Source organism: Alosa pseudoharengus, unplaced genomic scaffold (assembly GCF_046254945.1).
Source record: "Alosa pseudoharengus isolate Yale_2024_CS ecotype anadromous, Long Island Sound unplaced genomic scaffold, YU_APseudo_1.1 YU_APseudo_1.1_scf_3, whole genome shotgun sequence".
NCBI classification, from domain to species: domain Eukaryota; kingdom Metazoa; phylum Chordata; class Actinopteri; order Clupeiformes; family Clupeidae; genus Alosa; species Alosa pseudoharengus.
In genome coordinates, this window is record NW_027468718.1 from 28,336,017 (window position 1) to 28,359,734 (window position 23,718).

Below are 23,718 nucleotides of genomic sequence, written 5' to 3' on the forward strand. Positions count from 1 at the left end.
ATAGCGGAAGGGGAGGGAGCGTTTCCAAACTCATGGTAATCGCGGTGGAGAAAGCTGAAGCAGCAGCAGTGGAATACAGACTTTACAGAGGTACAAGCAAGTTATAACATAAACGGTTCATGTTTTACTGGGGCAGCCGTGGCCTACTGGTTAGCGCTTCGGACTTGTAACCGGAGGGTTGCCGGTTCGAACCCCGACCAGTAGGCACGGCGGAAGTGCCCTTGAGCAAGACACCTAACCCCTCACTGCTCCCCGAGCGCCGCTGTTGTTGCAGGCAGCTCACTGCGCTGGGATTAGTGTGTGCTTAACCTCACTGTGTGTTTCACTAATTCACAGATTGGGATAAATGCAGAGACCAAATTTCCCTCACGGGATCAAAAGAGTATATATACTTATACTTTTGACACAGTTTGACACCATGCCACTGTCGAATTGAGGACGCCATTAAAGTTATATTAAAATGTTGCGATCGTCATTTCCGTGAAGTGCACGGAGTTAGTGTTTGAAATGAGACAATTTAAAATTAAAATTTGCGCACTCCGCCAGTAAGCACACAGTGCACATAGGGTACTACACGAAAGTGTACTCACGTAAGTACACCAATTGAGACAAAAATGAAAAAACTATTAACTTGTGCCAAATAGATATTTTAGTAACAATTAACAAATATTAACAAAGGGTTAGGTAATTACTAGTTTGCTATTTATTATGGCACCTTATTATGGAGTGTTACCCTTTTTTTCTGTCCAACACAGTCGGATTTCTCTGGCTGCCCTCTCATCTGGGAGGGGATTTGTCTGCACTAAACATTTGCTGCTATTGTAAAGAGACACAAAAAGGCAACTTTATAGTGCATACCTCAAACAGTCTCTGGTCCGCATCATCAAAGGGCTTTCCATCCAGCCTGTTCAGCACCTGAGCAACACCTGCACCAAACAGACCAGCCAGTGACAGATTAATGTAGGTTTGTGTGTGCGTGTGTAGGTTAGTGTGTGTGTGTGTGTGTGTGTGTGTGTGTGAGAGAGAGGTGTACATGTGCATGTCATCCCACCACCAATATCTCTCCCGAAGCTAGTGGTAAAGCTATGATCTAGGGTAGATAATTAAGCCTGACTTCACGGCGCCTTTACACACACACACACACACACACACGCACACACACACACACACACTCACACTCACACACACACACACACACGCACACAAACACAATCCGCTGCTCTCCAAGCCCCAATTAGCTCCGAATCACACCCACACATTCATTAAAGTCATTGATAAAACAATGCGCAGGGCCGCTTGGCTGCGGCTGTGATGGTAGAGCCAGGGCTTCACTGACACCACTTTGTGCCTTAAATTACATATTCACAAAGGGCTGCTGCTGTTCCACACGCTCGCTTCCTCCTCTCTGCTCTTTCCATACGACATTCTCCTTTTAGACTCTTTTCTTTTTTTCTGAATGAATGGCGATGTGAGAGGGAGGTGTTAACTCCTGATGCAGATGTTCAAATCCTTTTAATTCTTTTCTTTTTTAATCTGTGGTTTCGGGGTCACGTCAGTGAGGGGACAGGAGCTTGGTCTTTACCCAGAAGTCTTTGTGCTTTCAAAGTCGAGTCCTCAGCACTGGCTGAGTGCCAGTCAGCACAGGCACACTGCCCCCCCCACCACCCCCACCCTTTGGTTTTATCTGCTAATTAAAAAATCAAGGACTTTGCTGATTAGGGTAATTGATAGTTGATAGAAAGTTCCTGTTTTATAGCCGGTACGAGGTTATGCTGGTGAGCAAATATTCAGAGTCGCTCCCGAGAGAACTCCCCATTGTTCCGAGTCTCTTTAGTGAGAGAGAAAATGAGCGAACAAGGAGCACGAAGAACGTCATTCGCTCAACAAAAAAAAGAAGAAAAAACAGGGCAGCCTTGAACACCTAACCTTTGTGAATGTTCACGGAGGCTCGTTCAGAGCAGAACACCATGAGGTGGCCCTGCTGGGGGGACGCAGGCTGCAAGGATTTCTGCTCCCTCCATCCTCACGCACGGCCAGAGGGACAAGAGGGAGAGAGTGTGTCATTTTGTTATGTGTGTTTATATTTGTGTATAAGAAAGTAAAGTGAGGGAGAGCATAAGAGAGTGATGGAGGGTGTTGGGGGAGGGGATGTTGGAGCAATCCACAGCTAGTGTGGGTATGTATCAGTGTGTGGGAGGAATCTATCAGGGCCCAGAGTGAAAGACATTTTGAGCACACAGCAGCGTGCTGTGAAAAGCACTGAGTGAAGAATTTTGGTCCATTCAGAAGGCTGAAGGGTATTACATACTCGCCACCCCTGACCGGTAGCGCAACAAGGGACGGATCATGGCTTGTGCCAAGTGTGCACAACAGGGGCCCTCAGCCAATGGGGGCCCTCGGATAAAAATTAAAAAAATTGCCGTCTGTTAATTTGCGGCACAACTGAATGTGTGGAACCGCCGAAAAATAAACGAAATGTTTTCCTGATCAATAAATACTTCTTAATTCATAAAATATAGAGGCATAACATTAGGTGGAATTGGTAGACTATGAGTGCATTCAATGTGTATGCGTGTTTGCGAAAGTGAAACTGACAAACTGAACCACTGAATGAAGTGAATTCCTGCAATGTTCATGAAAACAGCATAGCGATTGGATAGCCTAATAAATCGCGACTTGTTGTAGGCCTAACAGTAGCTTATATCGTAGCAAATAGCCTATGGCAATGCCGATGACAGATAGGCCTACATTTATTTCACTCGTCTCGCTGGAGTGAGCGCATAATGTGGACTGTTGCGCAAAGAAATTAATTAGGGAGATGATCTGCATCTCCATTTACCAAACGCTATAGTTTTGCTAACATCTCCACTGTTAACGTGAAATGTCTCCATGCAAGGTAGTGTCAAGCAGCAGTGAAGTGAAAACCTTATCATGCAGGTAGCCAATGTTCACGTCACCTGAGTCAGACAGAAAACGGGCCCTGCTTGCTCTGTTAAAAGTTTGTACGCCCCTTCCAAACTGCGTTAAAAGGGTATATATTAAACAGCCAGAATTTCAAAATTTTCCCGGGGGAGACACCCCCGAACCCCCCGTAATATGATCAGCACCACCTCTCACAAAATACTATCAACGTCCCTGCTACCGGTCCGTCAGAAATATGACAACTGTTGTCCGGTCTGTTTAATGAAAAATGTTGGGAACCCCTGCTGTAGACTGTTTGGACAGCAAAGGAAGATTACAGCCTAATAATAAAAACAGCTGCTGGAATTCATTTCTGTGTGGGCCTGAGTTATAATATATGACATAATGTACTACATTTTCATTGTGTGAAATTGTGCACCAGCCTGCACAGCGACAGCAAAGAGAGACGCGCTGGCTGCACGCGCATGTCACGTGTACGCGCGCGTCGCAGTCAGGGGGGGGGGGGGCTTTTTTGATATTGTACACAGGGGGCCATATTTGTTTAATCCGTCCCTGAGCGCGACAATGTGACGTCAAAATTGCGTCATTTCCTCTGTCGCACAAGAAATTTCAGCCTTGCACAGGCAGGTCGTGCACAGGAGATTTGTTTTCAGATGCACGCGACAAGCAGGATGAGCTTGAAGCCAAGATCAGGGAGCATGTGTGCCTCTATACAGACATCAACCACATTCAGGCATTTCATATAGCCTAGCCCATAAATAAACATGATGTTTGAATAGTCAGTTTGAGAAGAGAGGGAAATTAACCTGGCTAGGTTACCAGCGAGAGTTCGTGATTTTTAAATAGTTTGCTGGATAGTTAATGAAGCTACCAGAGAGAGATGTAACACAGGGAATTAAGAAGATGAAATAAATAGGACCCAGGGACATGCCAATAATCCAGCAAAAGGTAACAAAGATATTTATTTTCAACCAAAGGATATCTCAGACCTGAAAATTTCACCTTAGGAAATTACACAAACTCATCTCTCAGCACCAACCAGCTAGCTAAAATTTCACTCGGGATGAATAAAGTATCTATCTATCTATCTAGCTGCACACACTTTGGAAACTAGATGGTAATGATGGTAGTTGTGAATAGCAGCAACCGAAGTCTGAAGTATCATCACAGAGGGTAATTTTTACTACCCACACACTCAAAACACTGCATTGTATGTCCCCGTTGCCATTGGCTGTTGCGCAGCTGCTCTGAGGCAGTGGTGGCTGTAGTCCTGCACTGATCGGTTTGCTCTCAAACAAAACTAATGACTTGGAGAGTCAGATCTCAGAGGGCCCCAGCCTAGCTGCTAGCACTGGCTCTCTGTGCAATATCGAGCACCAACAAGCAGGCCTGTGATCAATGATTTATCATCGTGTAAGGCAAGCCAGGGTCCGCGGCCCGTGCTGTAACTGAGAATGATGCTGGACTGTAGTACGCGTGCCGCCCCCAGAAAGAAAGGAGGCAGCCACATCACGTGTGCGCGCGATTAAGCAAATTTGGGGTAAATCAAGACTTGAGACGGTCTCGTCTGCAAAAGCTGAACAGCCCGACAGACAGAGCGTCTCCATTCTCCCGATGTCAAATGCTCACTGGGCGAAAGGAATCCTGCAACTGCTCAGCTGTCTCTCAGTCAGTCATGGCACGTCAACCCCGCAAGTCGAGCATTTGTGCACTCATCAGAGGTGCATTGGGCTAAAGCTAACACTCCGACTAACAGCCACAGACTTACCAATTATTTGATGGTTGCTGTTCCATATTGGCACACAAAGAACGGAGCGAATGTGGAAGCCAGAGAATTGATCTGCCTGAATCAAAACACAAAGAAACCATATCAAGAGCCTATGTACAACTCAAGGCCTTTTCAGAGGCGACTGAACACATTCACTCTTATCTGTGTATGGATAACACAAAACAAAATCAAAACTCAATCGGCCTGCTGCTCTGAATGGAACATCAAAACCATAACGATTTATATATAATTCATCATTGTGTCATAATTGAGATCAAAGGCATTATAATATTTATACATCAGTCACAATCTGATATCTGTGAGTGATCTGCTATCTGGACCAACACCGATACCTCTGCATCAAAGCGGGGGTCCTGATAGGCGTCGCTGATGTTGACAGGGAGGCCAGTGGAGGCCACCAGCTCAGCGATGCTGTTGTTTATGAGCCAGTCGGAGTAGGAGGACTTCTCCATGCTGTCCTTGAAGCTGCAGAAGCACAGGAGGGGGAGAGGGAGGGAGCAGAGGAGGGGGGGGGGAGATGCTGACGCTGCATGGCATTTTGTTTTACTACAAACAATATAACAGCGCTATCTGTTTGCATAGGCAAAACAAATGTGCCATTTGAAATCCTGCCTCTTCAGACTGGCAATGAATTAAAAAGACATTAAAATACAGCAAGTCAGATAAAACGTTATGATGGAAATCAGTATTAAGACTGTGAGATCTTCAGTGAAGCCAAAGCTAAAGTCAATATTTATGCCAAGGCTACTATTCTTATTTCTAGGATATGTAACACAGGGATAGTGGTGAGTAAACCTTCCAAAAGACACAAATTGCATTGTAGGAGGAGTATACTATCATAACTGTGATCCACTGTTTGTTGCTGGTCAGTATCTCGCACTGGCAGTGTGTATGAGCAGCCTCAGGTAACAACCTGCACGCAGACCCCCTCCTGCTCCTGCGTCTCCTCCCTTGCTGATTATTTATATTTAATGAACATTTCATGCATTTTTATAAGGCTCCTCAGAGCCGTGTGGAGTAATGAGAAGTTAGCTGTGATTGTTGCCGCTCCCCCACCCCGCCGCCCCCGCCGCCCCCGCCGCCCTCGTGAACGCCCACACTCTACAGCAGCAGCAGCAGCAGAGCGCCTCGTGCCCCGCGTTCGTTTTGCGCGCGCGCGCTCGCCGTGTGCCTGGTAAAAACAAAAAGCCGAGCGGCGGAGAGGAATTCAGGCAACAGGTGAGGAGAGGAGCGCGTCAGGAAATGGAACGCCGAGAGAGCACCTACCAGAGGCAGCTGGACCCACACACACACACACACACACACACACACACACACACACACACACACACACACACACACACACACACAGCAACACACACAATAGCCACAGTGGAACAGGGCAGTTCCTGCCTATAATCTGTGTATAGTTGGCTGAGACCTGAGGCCCTATAGACCCATTAAATGTGTCTCTCCTCTCCATCTCCCACAGCTGTTCCACTCCACTAGAGCAGTGGAGGCCACCTCCCCACTGCTCCTCCTTCTCCTCCTCATGGAGGTGCAGCGGAGCTCTGGGAAGCCAGGCATCTTCCTTTCCATATATCCATTTAATTAACCGCATGTAGGTCCCGCTGACAAACCACCTGGCATGCTATCATGATGCTACCGTCATTCAACTCCAACGTAAAGCATGGTTGATTTCAGATGTAACATGTGACTTTGCATATTGAAACTTAATATCGGAAGACATAAAAGGAGAGAAGTGCGCTAAAACCTAATTGGAGCCATGTAGCTATGGACCTATCAATCCTGACAAGCCGAGAGCAAACACTTTTAGCCACCATATCATCATATTCAGAACTCCATAGATGGAGCTGTGTTAGCAGTAACACTCTGTTCCTCCTGGTCTGAAATCAGTCTTAGTGTCGTCACAACCTGCTTCAGGGGGGGGAAGATGGAGAAGAGCCAAGGAGCAAAAATAACACACAAACAGGAAACTTCAAAGGATACTGTACGTAGATAATGACCACTGAATCTTAATGGGAAGTTTCAAGTGTTTAGATAGAATCTCATTAGGTGTCTGCATTTGCATCGCAATCGAAGTCTCCTCCACCTCAGAAGCCCTTGATATAAATAAGTCAATGCGGTATTAATAGAATGTGTTCTGGCAGAGTCTGGCTTCACATGTGCAACGTGACGATGGAGTGGCATCCTTATTAAAGTAAATAAATTCACTAAGTGACCTTTTGAGGATCCTTCTCAACTATCATTTCACTTTTTGGAAAATTAATTTCACGTGGCAACTAGATGAATGCTTGTAATCATATTATTATTATATAATGGACTGACAGCTTTCCTCAGCCTACATGAATAAGCTATGAGGTTTCAGTCTCAGCAATCATGCATTGCTGTAGCTCCTACCCAGACCACAGAAGGCTCACGACACATCATCTGAGCACCGTTTCCTGCCGGGCTGCCTGCCGCATCTTTCACCAAACTGTAACTCATCGCAGGTGCTCTCTCTCTCTCTCCGGTAACGGGTCACAGCACAGAGTGATCACGCCTCCTGACGTTTCGCTGATTACAGCATCATTCAGCCGTGATGCTTTTTTAATTACTCCTGCAGCGAGCCGGGGTTGGGCCTGCCTGTAGCGCCACTGCTGCTGGCCAGCGTGATCATTCTCTCCTGCTTACCGTGTCATTTCTTGTTATCGTGAAACGGGGCACAACACGCACGACGTGCGACCTGTTGCCTGATCCAACACAGCCGCAGAGGGACAAGCAGAGACACGGGAGCACGTGGAGGGTATGAGGCACCGAGGCACAGCTAGTGGCGTAGGGACGCAGATGTCACGGATGCATATCCGGTCCAGAAGGCCCGTTCCAAAAGAACTGGCATAAGCAAAGCCGCACTTTTAGCTGTCATAGCAGGCAACTTGCGAAATTGTTTTTGACACAAGCACAAAACACAAATGCAACATTCTCTTCTCTAACAACTGCTAGAGTGCGACCAATTAGTGTCTCAGAAACTTTTTTGGCATACATTACCAAAGAAGGGAACTCTTTTTAGTTGGGATGTAAATGGCTCCTCCACATTAATGCTTAATAGAGAACTGTAATGTCTACATTTAAATATGTATCAGAGAGGAGGCATCAAAAGTAGACCTAATTGGTTTTAAAGCACATCTGACTGACTGGAGTGTCTGCACAGCCAAATCTGACAAGACTCCACTATGATTTAATATTGCAGAGAGATGGAGGCACATTAGTTTGCTTCAGGGAGCAGGCTCAGAAGTCCTTAAGGTAGACTCACCCAGGGCCTTTCTGTCCATCTGTATTTACTAGCATTGTGTTTGAAATGTCATGTTTGAAATGTTTGAGCTTTTTAACAGTAATTGTGGGGGCACTAAAGAGAAATGTCAGGTGAAGCAGCAGCTCTTTTCTCCTACCTCATCTCTGTGTCTGCGCTGCATTTGGGTGACAGTAGCTCAAACGACTTTGTGAACTTCACCACCTGCAAAGAGCAAGAACAGAGAGCAAGTCATACAAACAGTTGGAACTCTAAACACACACACACACACAATGAGGTATGGTGTTAGAATTGAATGCTGTGCAATTCTCCAGGTTTTACTGCTCTATCCATCATAGCATACACTGGAAGAGCTAATATGTTAAAGTTCAAGTTTTTGTTTTGTTTGGCTCAAGTGTGTGTGTGTGTGTGTGTGTGTGTGTGTGTGTGTGTGTGTGTGTGTGTGTGTGTGTGTGTGTGTGTGTGTGTGTGTGTGTGTGTGTGTGAAAGGTTCTGCTATAGGCTCTGTATAATGTATATCCCATCACATTGGTTAGCTTTTAAACAATTTAGAAATAAATGCACATCATTTGTGCGGAAAGCTAAATCTAATTATTACTTAGACTTGATGGCCAACTCCAGCTCAACCCCTGCACAATTTTGGAAAGCAGTAAACTCAAACAAAAACACAACCACTAATTCTCTGCCCACCCATATCAAATATGATGACTGTTTCATATCTAAACAGAATGAGATTACTTTTGCTTTTAATAGACATTTTGTTGAAGGTGGGCATTTATTTGATAAGAGTTTAAAGGGACTCATCAGATAGCTGACAATTGTGTGCATTATACAAACCATGCTTCTAAGTTTACTTTTCAACCTTTCTCTCAAAATGAAGTGTTTGAGGCATTACAAGCTATTGACACTAGGGGTGCTACTGGAGAAGATCATTTAGATCATTTTTTCCTTAAATTGTCTGCACCTATTATCACAAAGCATATAGTGCATTTAATCTTTCCATTGTAATGGGCATATTTCCTAGTGCATGGAAACTAGCCCATGTGACACCTTTGCACAAAGGGGGTGATAGAGATGATTTAAATAATTACCGTCCAATCTCCAAATTACCCTGTTTATCAAAGATTTTTGAATCATTGGTTAATAATAACCAACTCAAGTCATTTCTTTCATCAAAGTCATCAAATATTAAATCCACAACAATCTGGGTTTAAAACAAACCACAGCACTATCACAGCTACCACATTAGTTACTAATAATATAATATCTGCCTTAGACGTTAAGAAGCACTGTGCTGCCCTTTTTGTTGATTTGTCAAAAGCATTTGATACAGTTGATCATCCCTTACTCTTACAAAGATTACATAATATTGGTTTGGATGATAAAGCATGTGAATGGTTTTGGAATTATTTGTCTCAGTGGTTTCAGTGTGTGAAGTCAGGAAATGTCAAGTCAGAGTTTTTGCCAATCACAAAGGGTGTTCCACCAGGGTCCATTTTGGGCCCAGTTCTCTTCACCATCTATATTAATGATATTATCTCTTCCTTAAATGGTTGTCAAGTCCACCTTTAGGCTGATGACACTATTTTGTATTGTATTGCTGACTCCGTTCAACTTGTTATTGATAATCTTCAGCTTTCATTTAATGTTCTTTAAGAAGCTCTCATTAATCTTAAATTAGTACTAAATGAAAAGAAAACTAAATATATGCTATTTACTAGAGCAAGGAACATTGAGGTTAATGGTGTGCAAACAACCTTTCAGCATTGATAGAGTTTCTGAGTACAAATATCTTGAGAGGAGACATAATTATTGGTATCTGTTTATTTACAAAGGTATTGTTGGAAAATTACCAGGTTATATTTCAAACATGCTTGTTTGGAATTCTGGTCCCTATCAGACCAGATCAAATGACTGTTGGATGCTCAAGGTTCCTCGTATACACACTAAGTTGGGAAAATCGGCCTTTTCGTTATGGTGCCCCTACTCCCTGGAATAATCTCCAATGTAACATAAAAATGAACTCTCTACTTTCCTATAATCAATTCAGATCTGTAATCACAAACCTTCCTATGTCAAATTGTACCTGTTTTATGTAAATGTTATTTTATTATTGTTATTATTTTATTATTAATATTTTCTGTATTTTTATTTTTCCCTTCCTCCTTTATAATGTTATGTAGGTTATCTTATTATTTGTTTTATTTTGTTTTATTTTCCACAATTATTATACTATATCTCTTGTTATTCCATTGTTACTGTGTAATCTCGGCTTCACTGAAAATGAGGACTACCCTCAATGAACCTCCGAGAATAAATAAAAATTGAATGAATAACTACATATTGTCTGAAATGGCTGGTGCTGTGGGAAGGAGTGTATTGGGAGAGGGATGAAGTGTGTGTGTGTGTGTGTAACTCACGGGAGACTCAATGTCTTCCAGCAGCTGCACCGAGCAGCGCTCGCACTTGAGCAGCGTCTGGGCCCGGTGCATGATCTTCCTCACGATCTTCTCCAGGTCCGTCTGCTCCTCAAACAGGTCGTTGACCACCTCCAGCAGAGCCTGCGAGAGCACAGCCACCGAGTGAGGCAAAACACAGCCAGCAGTGCGTAGGTGCCGCCTGCCATTTTTCCAAACACCACTTTTCATTGGAAATTAACAGGAAGAAAATGCTCATCAAAATTTATGACATGGAGGCAGCCTACTAGACAGCACAGTGGTGAGTTTTAGTAGGACAAGGAAGATATAATCCTACTCTGGCCTGTGCTTTGGGTGTAAAAAGGCACTTCATTTACAGCAGCATCAATCTAATAAGCCACTGCAGAGGCCATAAAACATGAGTAATGTCACCAGCTTTTTCCCACCTCTCATTCCCCTCATCACCAGGTCCTTCCCCCACTCAGGGATCAATGTGTGACACGCAGTGGACAGTCTTTTAACGCTTCGGCCATGATTTCTGCCATACAACTTGTGTGCTTACCAGAGCACCCCCCCCACACACACACACACACACCCCCACACACACACACACACACACACATACACACACACACACAAGCACACACACAATTATAGACATATCACATAAGCCTCTACCCTCACCCACGCCTTTTACTGTTGAAGCCCTGTGCTGTGTGAAGCCCTGTGAATGTGTCCCCCGCCCCTCCTCCTCCCAGGCAGAGTGTGTGCTGCGTGGGCAAGGTTGGGGGGCTGGAGGGGTGGTGGTGAATGAAGGGTGGAGGGGTGGTGTGTGTGGGGGGGGTGGAGGGGTAGATCGATACCAAAGGAGCAGTGAGGGGGCAGATACAACCCCCGCCTCCCGTCCTGTCTCTTACCCTGCTGCGGTCATACTCCTTCCTGGAGGCTGCGAAGAGCTGGGCGTTGGAGATGGCGATCCCACAGAAGGGCAGGTACATCTGCAGCACCTGGACAGAGGCATGCAAGAGGGAGACCGTCAGACACCGGAGTGCAACCTAACCTCCTCAACCCTCTCAACCTCCTCAACACTTGGCTCCAGTAAAGGAGCAGAGGGTCCACTCTTCAAAGACAAACACAAAGCTGGATATGGCAATTAGCATATGGATTTCCAACAACAGCCTTAGTTCAATAGAACCAGGTTAGGGAGTGAAACGCGAGAGAGATTCCATGGAGCAGATAAAGGCTACAGAATGCCCCCCCCCCCCCCCTTTGTTAGTGAATCAAAATCTATATCTCAAAAAAGTCAGCATTCAATTTTTCATTTACTGATTCATTGTGGCTTCAAAGTGCACTTGTTACTGATTTGGAGTTCATGCATAGCTCCAGGGATAAGCCTACACACCAGCCAGAGCAAAGCAGGTCACGGCATGAGGGCAGCAATACAAATCCAAACCCAAGAATGCCATGTTATTGCAATGGGCCAAAACACATACACATCAATTTATTTTCCATTACTTGCTTTGCTTGTTTCCTTTAGCTCTTGTCAGATGAGAGTGATTAGGTGAATTTCATTTCACAACACCATCAATTCAGCCATTATTTAATACAATACAATACTTGCACTGTTTAGGTAATTAGTGATTATGAAAATGAAAACTTCTAATTACGCTGCCAAACCGAGTGTGCAAATCATTGATATTTCTCCTATGTAGTCAATTTAGTCAATGTGCTGATGGGAGACCAGGAATGCTGACAGGCAAGATGGACAGAGAGAAAGAGAGACTGAGAGAGAGAGGGAGAGAGAGATAGAGAGAGAGAAAGGGAGAAGAAGACAGAAAGACAGATAGTAAGACAAAGAGAGGCCGAGCGGGCGAGAGAGAGATCATGTGAGTGAGTGAGTGTGAGAGAGGGGAGGTATTGAGCTCCTTAGGTGGAGGAAGGCACTGGCCTCTGCGCCTTCTCCGTCTCCGTCTCCGTGGGCGTGAGCGCTGCATTAGTGCACGCACATCTCTCTCTGTGTCTAGCGGCTAGCCGTCGCACTGATTAGAGCCCCTCTGGCCGCCCGCTCCTACGCTGATTTAGCGCGCTCCTTAGCACATAATACTCCGCGAGCTCTCCGGCTGGACATGGCGCAGCGCGCCTCACCGGTGCCACCGAGGAGGCTGACCTGTCACCCATTCTTTACGAGTCGCTCGCCAGCACTAAGCCAAGCCGGGGTCCGGGAGGCGGACGACCCGGCAGATAATTGCTTTCCTTTATCGCTGGCCGCTCACAAAGCCGTGCCTCCGTTAGAAACGCGAGGCCACACAATGACGGGGGTTCTGCTTTTAATTGCACCTTAATAACATTACAGCTGGTGCCTTCCCTTTGATGCTGCCTGAAACGGCTCCTGTCAGTGAGTGTCAGAGGCTGCCGGCTCCGTGTAAACATGGGAGGAAATAACACATGGGAATTCTCCTTTCTCTCCCTTCACTCCTCCACTCTCTTCACTCTTTCTCTCCATTCACTCCTCCACTCTCTTCACTCTTTCTGTCCATTCACTCCTCCACTCTCTTCACTTCCTTCTTGGTCTTTACACTCACCGATAGGGAAGTGTGTGCAATCAGTCTCAGGCATGGTACATTGACTAATCCCCAGCGGCTAAATGGGAATTTAAAGTGAATGGCCTGATCTAGTATTGAGCAGATTGATGTTCAGTTCACAACTAATTCTCAGACTCATCAAGTAACATGCTAACTAAATTGCCTTGTCCAGGAGGCACTCAAGCCTGCACACAACAACCGATTTAACCGAGTCTCTCAAGCCGCAAATTTTGTACATAATACACAAGTTCGTCTATCGGGTCTCCAAAGTTTTTGGACATTCTGTCTATGTGAAAATGCACAATTAAATTTAAAAACATAAACAAGGTGGCGTTATTTTCATTAAAAAGTTTATTCATATTGGAATACATATTTTAATTACTCGATTACTGGTTGCTTTTCTCTGGACTCACTGTCTGCTTAATTCCTGTACTCTGAATGACTTATGTCTCCATCCATACCTATGAACCATATTTTCAGAGCCACACAGTAAAAAAGATAGTGGGTAAGAGATAGACAACACAGTGGGACTTCCTGTGTGGTTAGCCTCCAGATAACAGTAGTACACCCAGCAGGGTCTTCTTTGTTGTGCTCCAGGACTACAGGGAGGCCAGTATGGATCTCTGGGTAAAGCCGAGAAAAGCATAGGATGCTCTAATTGGATGCTGGCTGACTGGCCATTATAATGGAATGCATTACAAACAAAGTCCTATTGCCTTGAGAGCAGAAGCCTTGTTTTGACTGCTCGGTAAAGAATGGCTTAATAATGAAACACACTGACCCAACCGCCAGAATCTATGGCTGATAGAGCAGAGGTTCCAGGCGCCATTGGTTCTTATTCTAGCTCCTGCAGGTAATGACACATGAGAGGCTTGTCTGCGAGCCAGGCTGTTCATCATGTCAAATGAACTGTGCCACACTGCAACAGCCCAACATGCCTCCACACATGGGGTTAATTCCCCTTATGAGAAGATTGTGCCAGGAGTCCAATGTTGCATGGCTTGCAAGGTAGAATCCTGCTGTCTCTTGCTGACTGCGGTCTGCTTTCCTTCCTGGTGTCACAAGGGTGCTTTCTTACTAGCGTCAGCAGAGAAAGCACAGTCGCACCTCTCGCTTCCTCCACCCGCCACATTTAGGCGTGATTGTGCTTCACTGAGAAGGCATCAATTATTCATACAAAAAAAAACCCGCACCACAACAAACGTAGCAAATCAACTTAATTTATGTCATTTGATTCGCTTTTTGAGAACGGCTGTATGAGTTCTTTTGGAGCACATACGAGAACAAGGCACTAGCTTTCTCCTCACCATCTGTTGCTGTTTTGATTCCTCAAACCTTTTGAACTCTGTAGAGGTGCCTCTATGACAGGAGATCTACTGGCTTAAGAAGCTCCAATGTCTACTTTCAAAAACCAGCCATTTCTTTTCCCCCACTTCTTCCTTTGTCAGTCTCCATCTCAGTGGATAACCCAGCTTGGGTATTCCGTAAGACACAGGTGAGGGTAGAGCCTTACGGAACGCTTCAGTTAGGTGCCTGGTGTAGACTACACCAACTAACGCTAACGCTAACTGAAGCGTTCCATTTGCGGAGCATCTGCTGTAACGCTTAGCTTCCACTATAATCAATGGAACTGGTTACACCAGACGTGAGAATGGTGCATACATTCAAAAAAAATTAAGACCATTCTTTTTAAACTATTTTTATGCTTCGCAAACAGAGCACTTCAGTTGCAGACCCGGGCCTTGGGTTGAGCAATGTCTCTCTTCCCTAGAGCAGAACTATAAACGAGGCCAGTCCTGGAGCTCGCCACTCTCATATTCAAAGTCAGCCAATTCAATAAATGCATCACACTGCAAAGAATAAAAACAATTAAACATTTAAGGCTTGAAATGGCCTCAGTGACAAATGCTGCGAGTGTATTGGATGCTGAATGTGGGACTATAACATCAGACCAATAATGCCCACCTACACATTTATTGCTCCAGAAATACATTCTGCAGCAGTGCACTAAAGTGCTTTGGTTATCTCCAGAGTGCTGAGGAGCATAACTTCCCTGGATGGCTGACAACCTCTGATAGCAATGGAGAGGGAGAGAGAAGGCTACAAACGCACCAAAAACACACACATGCTGAAGAGAATGTGATGCGTTGTAGGAACGTGACATGTACTGGTCTCCTGGACGTTGCACTCACGGTGGACGTATTAAACAGCTTCAATCTAAAAACATTCATATACTGTAGTGCACCAGCAGCAGGGTACAATGACAACGAGCGAAAGAGTGCTCTTTCTGACAGATTATGGAGGGAGAAAAAGACCACCGCTACAATCAGGGCTGGGACTCCAAAGCTGGCACTGGGCTTAATTGGTCTAATTTGGCCGTAAGGAGCAACTCCCCTTGGCAGCAGACCACAGTCCATCATTTAAACATCATTTCACATGACAACAGCTCACCAAACAAATACAGCCCCATTCCACTGCTCAGGCGGAATCCGCCTCAGGCGTTGTCTGACCAGATCCCACTGCACCACTGACCCTCTCAGCTGACCAAAGCAAACCCACCACTCTCACTACAATCAATGGGTCGGATTTCAACACACTCACATTACACGGCAGGCAAAAACAAGGAAATGAAGCAAAGGTAAATTATAGAACATCACAGCATACAGTTAAAACTATCCTTATGGTAGACAAGTAGACATCGATGCTGAAATATGAAAGATGGGTGAAGAGCATTATTTCTACACCTAAGTACATGCAATGAATATAAATACATCATGAAGTACGCTTATAATATCAATAAATTCCATCAATTTGTAACATAAAGAATTCCACTATAGAATGTACTTCTTCAAATAACAAATCCATGCTGTCAACTACTAAAACAAAATGATAATCTTCAAATATTTCTGACAACATAACAGGGCCACTGCCATTTCTGATCAATTGGATTAAAATAGTGAACGATAAAATAGAGATGTTGAGGAACCCATTTCCTGCATCATCTGCATGTGTCAGTACTTTCACATCACTGTATCTGGCAGGCTGTAGGGCGCTTTGCAGTCACCGGAGTGGACTACAGCAGAGCTATCATTAAGACCTCAAATGCACCTATGGTGCTGCCGGAGCAGACTATGGGCATGAAGTTCTTGTACTACACCCTGCGGTGTCAGTTGAAGCTGAGGGGAACTATAGGCTGAGGGAGAATGGAGCCATTTGCAAATCCTATTTCAAACAGACCCATCAGCCTCTCCACGGAGAGACAGGGGACTGTCAGTAAAAGCGGTTATTACGGCATTGCTTCAACTCAATTTCACAGACAAAATGGCAACTTGTGCACATTTACACCTGTAGTGTTTCAGTCCAATGGTGTCTGCAGGTTCATAAATATACAGCAGAGAGGATTGCATCAGTGTTTATCAATACCATGGAGCTGCAGAGGGCTGCAACTGCTATTTACAATGACACAACTCTTACCGCTGGAGAACAAGAATTGGAATCTGTTATCATTCCATTGTATACTCTACACAGGCATGAGGAGGAGAATGCAAACCGCGCCACACACTTCAGTCATTTGCTTAGGTAGATAGGTAGGTCTGAAACTGGCTGTCTGTCCAATAACAGGTAATGGGAAAATAAAATGATTCATGAGTTATACAATTCCAGAGGCCCCCTGATGCATGTCTAATCCAGTAGGGGGTCAACATAACGTAATTCAGAGGCCCATGGCATTTAAGAGGAGAGACGAGTAATGTGCCCAGTCTGTCCAGCAGTTCAATACTGTGTATGTGCTGTTCTTATGAGGAGCAGGACCACTACAGCCGTTTACAATACTGATTTGAATCTGAGGCTGGGCATACCACTGAATAGCAATATTGTTGCTGTATGTAATACATTATTATATAATTTTTCGTGGCATAGAACAGAAGCCTGTTGACGAAGCATATGCCACATGAAGGAAATTCATGAATACTGATGAATGAGTCAACGGACATGAAAAAATGGAAAAAAAACAGTTCTCACAAACTGACTATGTAAGAATGCAAAAGCCTATCTAATGTGTGCAGTGACCTACACAACAAAAGCAGAAAAAATAATTCCATTTGAAAATACCCAGACCTTTCAATTAATAAAGATATACATGTAGTTGACAAACACAGGACAGAGAGGCTGAGAGAACATCTACAAGAGAGAAAGAGAGAAAGAGAGAGAGAGAGAGAGAGAGAGAGAGAGATGCTGAAGTACAATTATCTGGAAAGTGGGTCATTGCATTGCATTCTTAAACAAGATGGTATAGCAGAGCTAGATCTTCGTCACTTGGCGGAGTGGGGGGAAAAAATGCTCCAGCGCAAGAGCCTCCCAACAATAATCATTGAGAAGAGCAGATGTTAAGAATGTCATCATTAATTCAGCAGTAGCCACTCTGTGCATTACCCTGATGCTAATTCACTGTGAGCAGCACATGAAAACACACTGCTGCTTGAGCCATGCTGATTTGCATCCGCCGTACACGAGGGGGACAACACTCTCGGCTCTCTGCGAATCACTCAGCACTCTCGTTAAGAGACTACACACACACACACACACACACACACACATATATACACACACACACACATATACACATACTAACACACACACACACATACTCACACACACACACACACACACACACACACACATACATATTCTAAAACACACACACACATATACACATACTAACACACACACACACACACACACACACACACACAGGAACGAACACACACACACACACACTTTGCCTTTGCCTCCATCCCATTTGAGCTGCTTGCCCCCCAGATGACCAAAGCAGGGGAGATGAAATGCCTCACGGTGGGCTTTGAATGTCTGGCCCTGGCAGCAGCCCTCCGTCAGACACATCTGAGGAACACGGGCGCCCAGCGTCTTGTTACAGAACCACGCATCGCATCGTATCACGGCATGGCGCAGCGGAGAGCTAAATGAGTCACTGTGCCAAATAATAGCTCATTAGGAATCAGCAGGTTCCGACAGGAAGATCAATGCCAGCCCCAACCTCACTGTTTGGCTTTCCACTTCCATCTATCTCAATTCAGTGTGAGCCATCAGGTCCCATTCTGTATTTATTCATCAATGCACCAGGTAAGCCATGGTCACCAGAAAGCTATGAGACAGAGAGCGCCCAAAGGTGCACTTGTAGGTGTGTGTGTGTGGGGGGGGGGGGGGGGGGTACCCTGGTCCTCGCACAACCAACATAGACATGAGGAAGTCTGTGATTGATGAAGCGCCTGGGAGGTGCTGGGCTGGATGAAGAGGAGCCTGGAGAGCAGAGGTACAGGGCTGCCGCGGTGAAGGTGAGCTGGTGCTTACACTTCCAGCCCTCCAGTGTTTGCTCTGAGTAATCAGAGGCTGACAGCAGCCACAGGCTGCCGTACTGAAACAATCCCAATCGTGAAAGACGCAACGCTTCATAGGCCAGGTGCTAATCTGTCCTTCCGCCTCACAAAGGGCCCGCAGAAAAAAGGCTCCGCACTGCCTTGTTTATCACTGTTGTCACCTGCTGATTTCAAAGGTGATCTGTTAGCCTGAATAACATCTGTCACCTCACAGCAATAGTTGTAAAGGTAAAATGAAATACACACGTCAAGGTTGCATATGCTGCAGAGGTGGAGGCACTAGTGATCGTGGGTTGGGGGTTGGCGTTCTACCCTACAGACAAAAGGGTTTGTGGCTCCCACATCCCCTGCATAGAAAGTGTGCATAATAAAAGCTCCACTTTGTTGTAGGCCTGCTAGAGCCCTGTGGTGGATATAACAAGATCTGCCTCAACTTTCCCCCTCTCTCCCTTGCTCTCACCTTGTTGAAAATGGACTTAAAATGCATACAGTACCCTCCAGAATGATTGGCACCTCTGCTAAAGTTGACTAAAAACCGGTATAAAAAATTATCTGTTGGTGATTTATTGTAATCTCACAATGAAAACAATTAGGAAAAATCCAACTTTGAAGGGAAGCTAATTTATTTTGAGAATATCTCATAAAAAAATAAATATTTTTAACAATAAATCACATGCTCAGCTCAGCACCATTCCTATAGTTAGGCAAATGAGCCGAAACACCACTCCCAATTCAGTTGACCTGCAGTACAATTCATATCTAATTAACACACACATGTCAATGCAAGAGAGTAAAAAAACCCAACAGGTCAGCACCCTCTCTCTGTCCTCACTATGTGTCTGCTTGATTTAACATGTGCAATACTTTTTATTATGTTTGGCACAAACGGCTTTGTTCAGACATAAATTGACTCTGTCGGAACAGAACTCCTGTACAACCCACGGTAGCAGTGGTCAGAGGAAGAAACAGACTCCCGGAATGGGGAGATTAAGTGCGGTATTTGATGTTTTACTACATGGGGACAAACAGGTATATTACTTCCTTATTTCATGCAAGCAGGTGTTAATTTATGGCTCACAATAGAACTGGGCTAACTGGTAACATTAGTGGACAGTAATCAATCAAGTCATGCTATCAGAGTGATATGTTGTGAAATAAGACAAGATCCTTGGTTAGTTGGCTCATATTACATCTCTGGACCATCTTTGGTGTACAGAACAGACAAATATGTGATTATTAAGTCACAGCTTACAAGTATATTGCAGTGACAGATTATTAACCATTCTAAACACCCTTCTTGTGAACGAGTTGCGTCAATTTGGGTGTCAAATCTTGTAGTTAGTAACAAAAAGTCGGTTATATCTCATTTTAATAAAGAGTGGAAGGTTGAGCCCCTTACTATAAATTTAGATAAATCATGGGAAAAGCTATTTTCCCTTGTAGACATTAATACCCAGGGGAAAAAACACATGGGCAGTCACAGACTCTGAAGCTTCAAAGTCTTAATGGTCCAATGGTTGTCATCCCAGCATGGTGTGGGGTATGTGCAGCACTCAGTCAGCCACAAAAAAAAGTCTAAATAGCATGGCAAACAGAAAATAGCATTCAAAGTATTGTCTGTATCATGAAAATGTTGCAATTTGGGAGAAGAGTCATTAATTTGTTAAAACAAAAATACTCATTAATAGCTAATTGACACATCAAAGATACTATCAGTGTATGAAAAGAATAATTTTGTCCAGAAGTCAAATACCACTGTACTGGAACTGTGGTGTACACTGTCATACCACTGTATTGGAACTACGATTGCTAGGATGATTTTAAAGGAAATAGTCTGAAACAATGTATTGATTACCAATGCATTACACAGTGAAAATTATTTATGTCTGATATAGGGTGATATTGCACATGGACAGTGAAAACACAAAACATCTAATGGCATCCATGGTTACCTTCTCATCATCCTCTGTAAAGAGAGCTCCACCAGGACTTTTGTTGATAGCCTGAGCCACACCAATGATCTCCCCATCGCTGTTTTGTATGGGCATACACAATAGTGACTTGGTCTTGTATCCAGTGAGCTTGTCAATCTCATCACTGAAACGATGATCCTGCAATAGCATAAAGATGACAAATGGGCAATTATCCATTTTTACTCATCACAGCTAAATGAGAGATGTGAAGGGCAATGTTCTAACCTCTTATAGTCTATTGTATTGTATTACGCGTTTGAACAGTTGTTTTGGTTGGTGAATGCCTACAATCTACAGACTGTGCAGATAACCAAGGAACTACATTTCATTCCAATGTCCCGCCATCACCTACGGCCTGCTGAAATCAGCTAGAACATCTGTTGCACCTGATCTAGGAGGCTGCAATACAAGGAGCACTGAAGTTGGGAGCAATTACAAGACTTCCCAGATTTGAATTGGGCTACTAGCTAAAAACGACTGTGCAAAAAAGGCCAGAGGCATCTCCATAAGCTATTCTATTTTCAGATTCTGGAAACCAGGTGTAAATCTAATTAAGTAAGAAACTACAGTATGAATAATAGAAAGATGCATATTTTGCAGCAGAAATCTAAGCAATGTATAGTGTCATGGAAATAACTTGACAGATATTTACCAGATATCAACACACACACACACACACACACACACACACACCTGATATGCATCTGGTATATTCACGGTTTCACCATGTTCTGCAACATATCCAATAATCCCCTTTCCCCAAGGAACCTGAACTTCATCTGAATTATTGAAAGATGGCAACACGGTGGTCCCTGCATGCACATCAAAGAATTTTGAGACAAGAGTCTTCTTGTTCGCTGAGCCCTCAACCAGGAATAGGGAACAACGGTCAGCATCGACCATGATGCACACAAATACAAGGACTTTGTAACTGAGGCTGGTTAAATCCAAGTCATTCGATATGTCTTTCACTAATTCCAGGAAGAACTCCCTTTCATTATGTTCCTTCAGATAATATTTGAAGTCTATGGCTGTTGAGGGATACTGAGGGATGTTGACGCGTGATTCTAACAGGGCGCTCAGGATGTGAGCGGTTGTCGGAGGTAAGGAACTGGCTTTTCGTAGTAAAGCCCGTCTCCTCATACTTGTCAAAGGTTCCTGTGCTCTTGAATTGCAATGTTCATCATATGTCCTGTTGGCATTGATAGCTTTCGACCTGGCAAAAGTTTTTCGAAGCTCTTTTTGCGAAGCTCGCCTGTGTAAGCCATCTCCTTTGCTGGCCCAGCTATCTTTACAAGCAATGTGTTTCTCTGGGTCCGTTGTGACATTCGCAGGAGTTTTACTTGCTTGATGATTTTTAAGCCACTTTTCAACCATGCTGTATTTCCCTTTTCTGTTCAGATAGTCTTCGAATAACTCGGGGTGTTTGTCGAGAAAACTTTCCACGTCAGAAAACACCATACTTGACATAGCCATTTCTGTTTATGGTTCGCAATGAACCTATCCAAAAAGATTCCACAGGGAAATTTCATTTATTTTGTTGCAATATGTTGAGTAGCCAAGTATCAAATGCTGCCCACGGTGCACTGTTTAAAAAGTAGACCAAAATAGTAGACCGTTACCTGCTAATAAAATGCAATATCCTACATGAATAGGAAAAAATATACATTCATCCGCTCTTCCAAAGAGTCAAATATCAAGATCCTACCAGGCTACTCCTCTTTGTAGATTACATCGCGAGCGTGTAACGTTAAGAGGACGAAATATCATTTAATCCCAACTTCGGTATGGTGCACGTTCTAATTCTGCGCCTCCTAGCCAGCATCATCAGCAAAGACTAGGGGAGCCCGCGAGTTGATCTAGCAACCTGCGTGACGTAGAAGGTCGCGATTGATAGTTTTTGCTGTATGCAGGGTTGCCAGGTCTTCATGTTGTTGTCCAAAACTACATCAAATCACTGGTTTGTTTGAGCGCACGGCGAGATGGCTGTGTTTGTTGTTTCTGGTTTTGCATAGCCTGGTGTAGCCTAACCTCCACTTTGTTGTTGGCTATAAAATGTAGGTTATAACTAGGCAACCAGATGAGTACCATGCGCAACTGAATTAATGATGAAGCCTCTTAGATTATATCCAAGCCTACACAGAAAGCAGATTGATGTAGGCTACGGTACTGACCAGGGATCAGCCTTCTGTGTACGCAGCTTATGGATGGATGTAGAATCAACGTATTTCCTCTTCTTCTTCTTCTTCTTCTTCTTCTTATTATTATTATTAGTGTGTTCATAGACGCACGTATAGCAGTCATTTAAACACGCAGATACAAATCCATTGGCCATGGTACACTTTTCAAATGGGAAAATTGCATATTTGGCAACGTGTCGACAGACGTCGCAATTTTCTCTCAGGTTATTTGCGCTCCGTGAGTGCACTGGTGCGTGACAATGCTTGATATTGATACCTAAAAATAAGACATCGACGATCAGGTGGCTTTGGACATCTCACAATATTCACAGAGGCGCATTATATTTTTTTGTTGAATGAAGTCAGTGTTGGATAGGTTAAAATGAAAATGTGGAGTATGGCATTACCTTTTATTTGACACAGGCAATCTTCTCATAGGCTACAACACAATGAAATGACATTGGACATAGTTGGCTTATGGCAGTATGCTACCTGGCACACACTGACACCAAATAACAATAAAGTAGTCTAACAACAGTGAAACGCTTTGGTGACTCTGCTGAAACATGGGGCCACAGTGGCCTCTGGTGGATCATACAAATCAGGGCTGGTTACTCTGAAACAACAGGTGAGGCAGGTAGTCTGTACAAAGTTAATGCATACATGCAATACGCATACTGCTGCACATACACATACTTTATGTACAGAAAGTATTGGAAAGGTTAGGAAACACCCATCACCCGAGGCCCCGGTGTACAGTTTAAGGTGCTCTAAAATGTTGATATTGTTCTCTGTTAACCATTTCTTGCCTTGTTTGGCTGTAGGTCTCTCGGCACACTGCCTGATCTTTTCCTCCAGAATCTTAATTGTTTTAGTGTTATCGTTTACTTTGAGAAAGTCACCAGGTCCTCCTGGTTGAAAAACAACCCAAAATAATAATTTTCTCAGCCCCACAATTGAAATAGACATGGTGTCATTTGAGCTTGATGCTTCCTTTTTTTATGACAATCTCAGGCCATGTCCCTGGGTCAAAAAAAAATCCAGCGAAAGCTAAATTCTTTGTCCAGGTGTGCCCTTATAAAGGTTAAGCTGAGTTGTGCATGTTTGGAGAAGAGTGAACTATGATAAGCATCCATGATGACCAAGTGATCCATTTTGTGATGGGGTGAAAAT

The 23,718-nt window shown here is 44.1% G+C and overlaps 1 protein-coding gene across 1 annotated transcript in view; it reads right to left on the reverse strand.

Annotated features, from left to right (window-relative positions):
• The window catches only part of pde11a (phosphodiesterase 11a), a 42,125-nt gene extending 20,035 nt beyond the window's left edge, over positions 1–22,090 (reverse strand). The window contains exons 1-8 of the mRNA XM_076262642.1: positions 21,059–22,090; positions 20,345–20,503; positions 11,335–11,424; positions 10,421–10,561; positions 8,140–8,204; positions 5,044–5,176; positions 4,691–4,766; positions 859–926 (exon numbers count right to left, since the gene is read on the reverse strand). Coding sequence (XP_076118757.1) covers positions 859–926; positions 4,691–4,766; positions 5,044–5,176; positions 8,140–8,204; positions 10,421–10,561; positions 11,335–11,424; positions 20,345–20,503; positions 21,059–21,841 — 1,515 coding nt within the window. The 5' untranslated portion in view covers positions 21,842–22,090. The remainder of the gene's footprint in view (positions 1–858; positions 927–4,690; positions 4,767–5,043; positions 5,177–8,139; positions 8,205–10,420; positions 10,562–11,334; positions 11,425–20,344; positions 20,504–21,058) is intronic.
• Between the last annotated feature and the right edge of the window lie 1,628 nt (positions 22,091–23,718).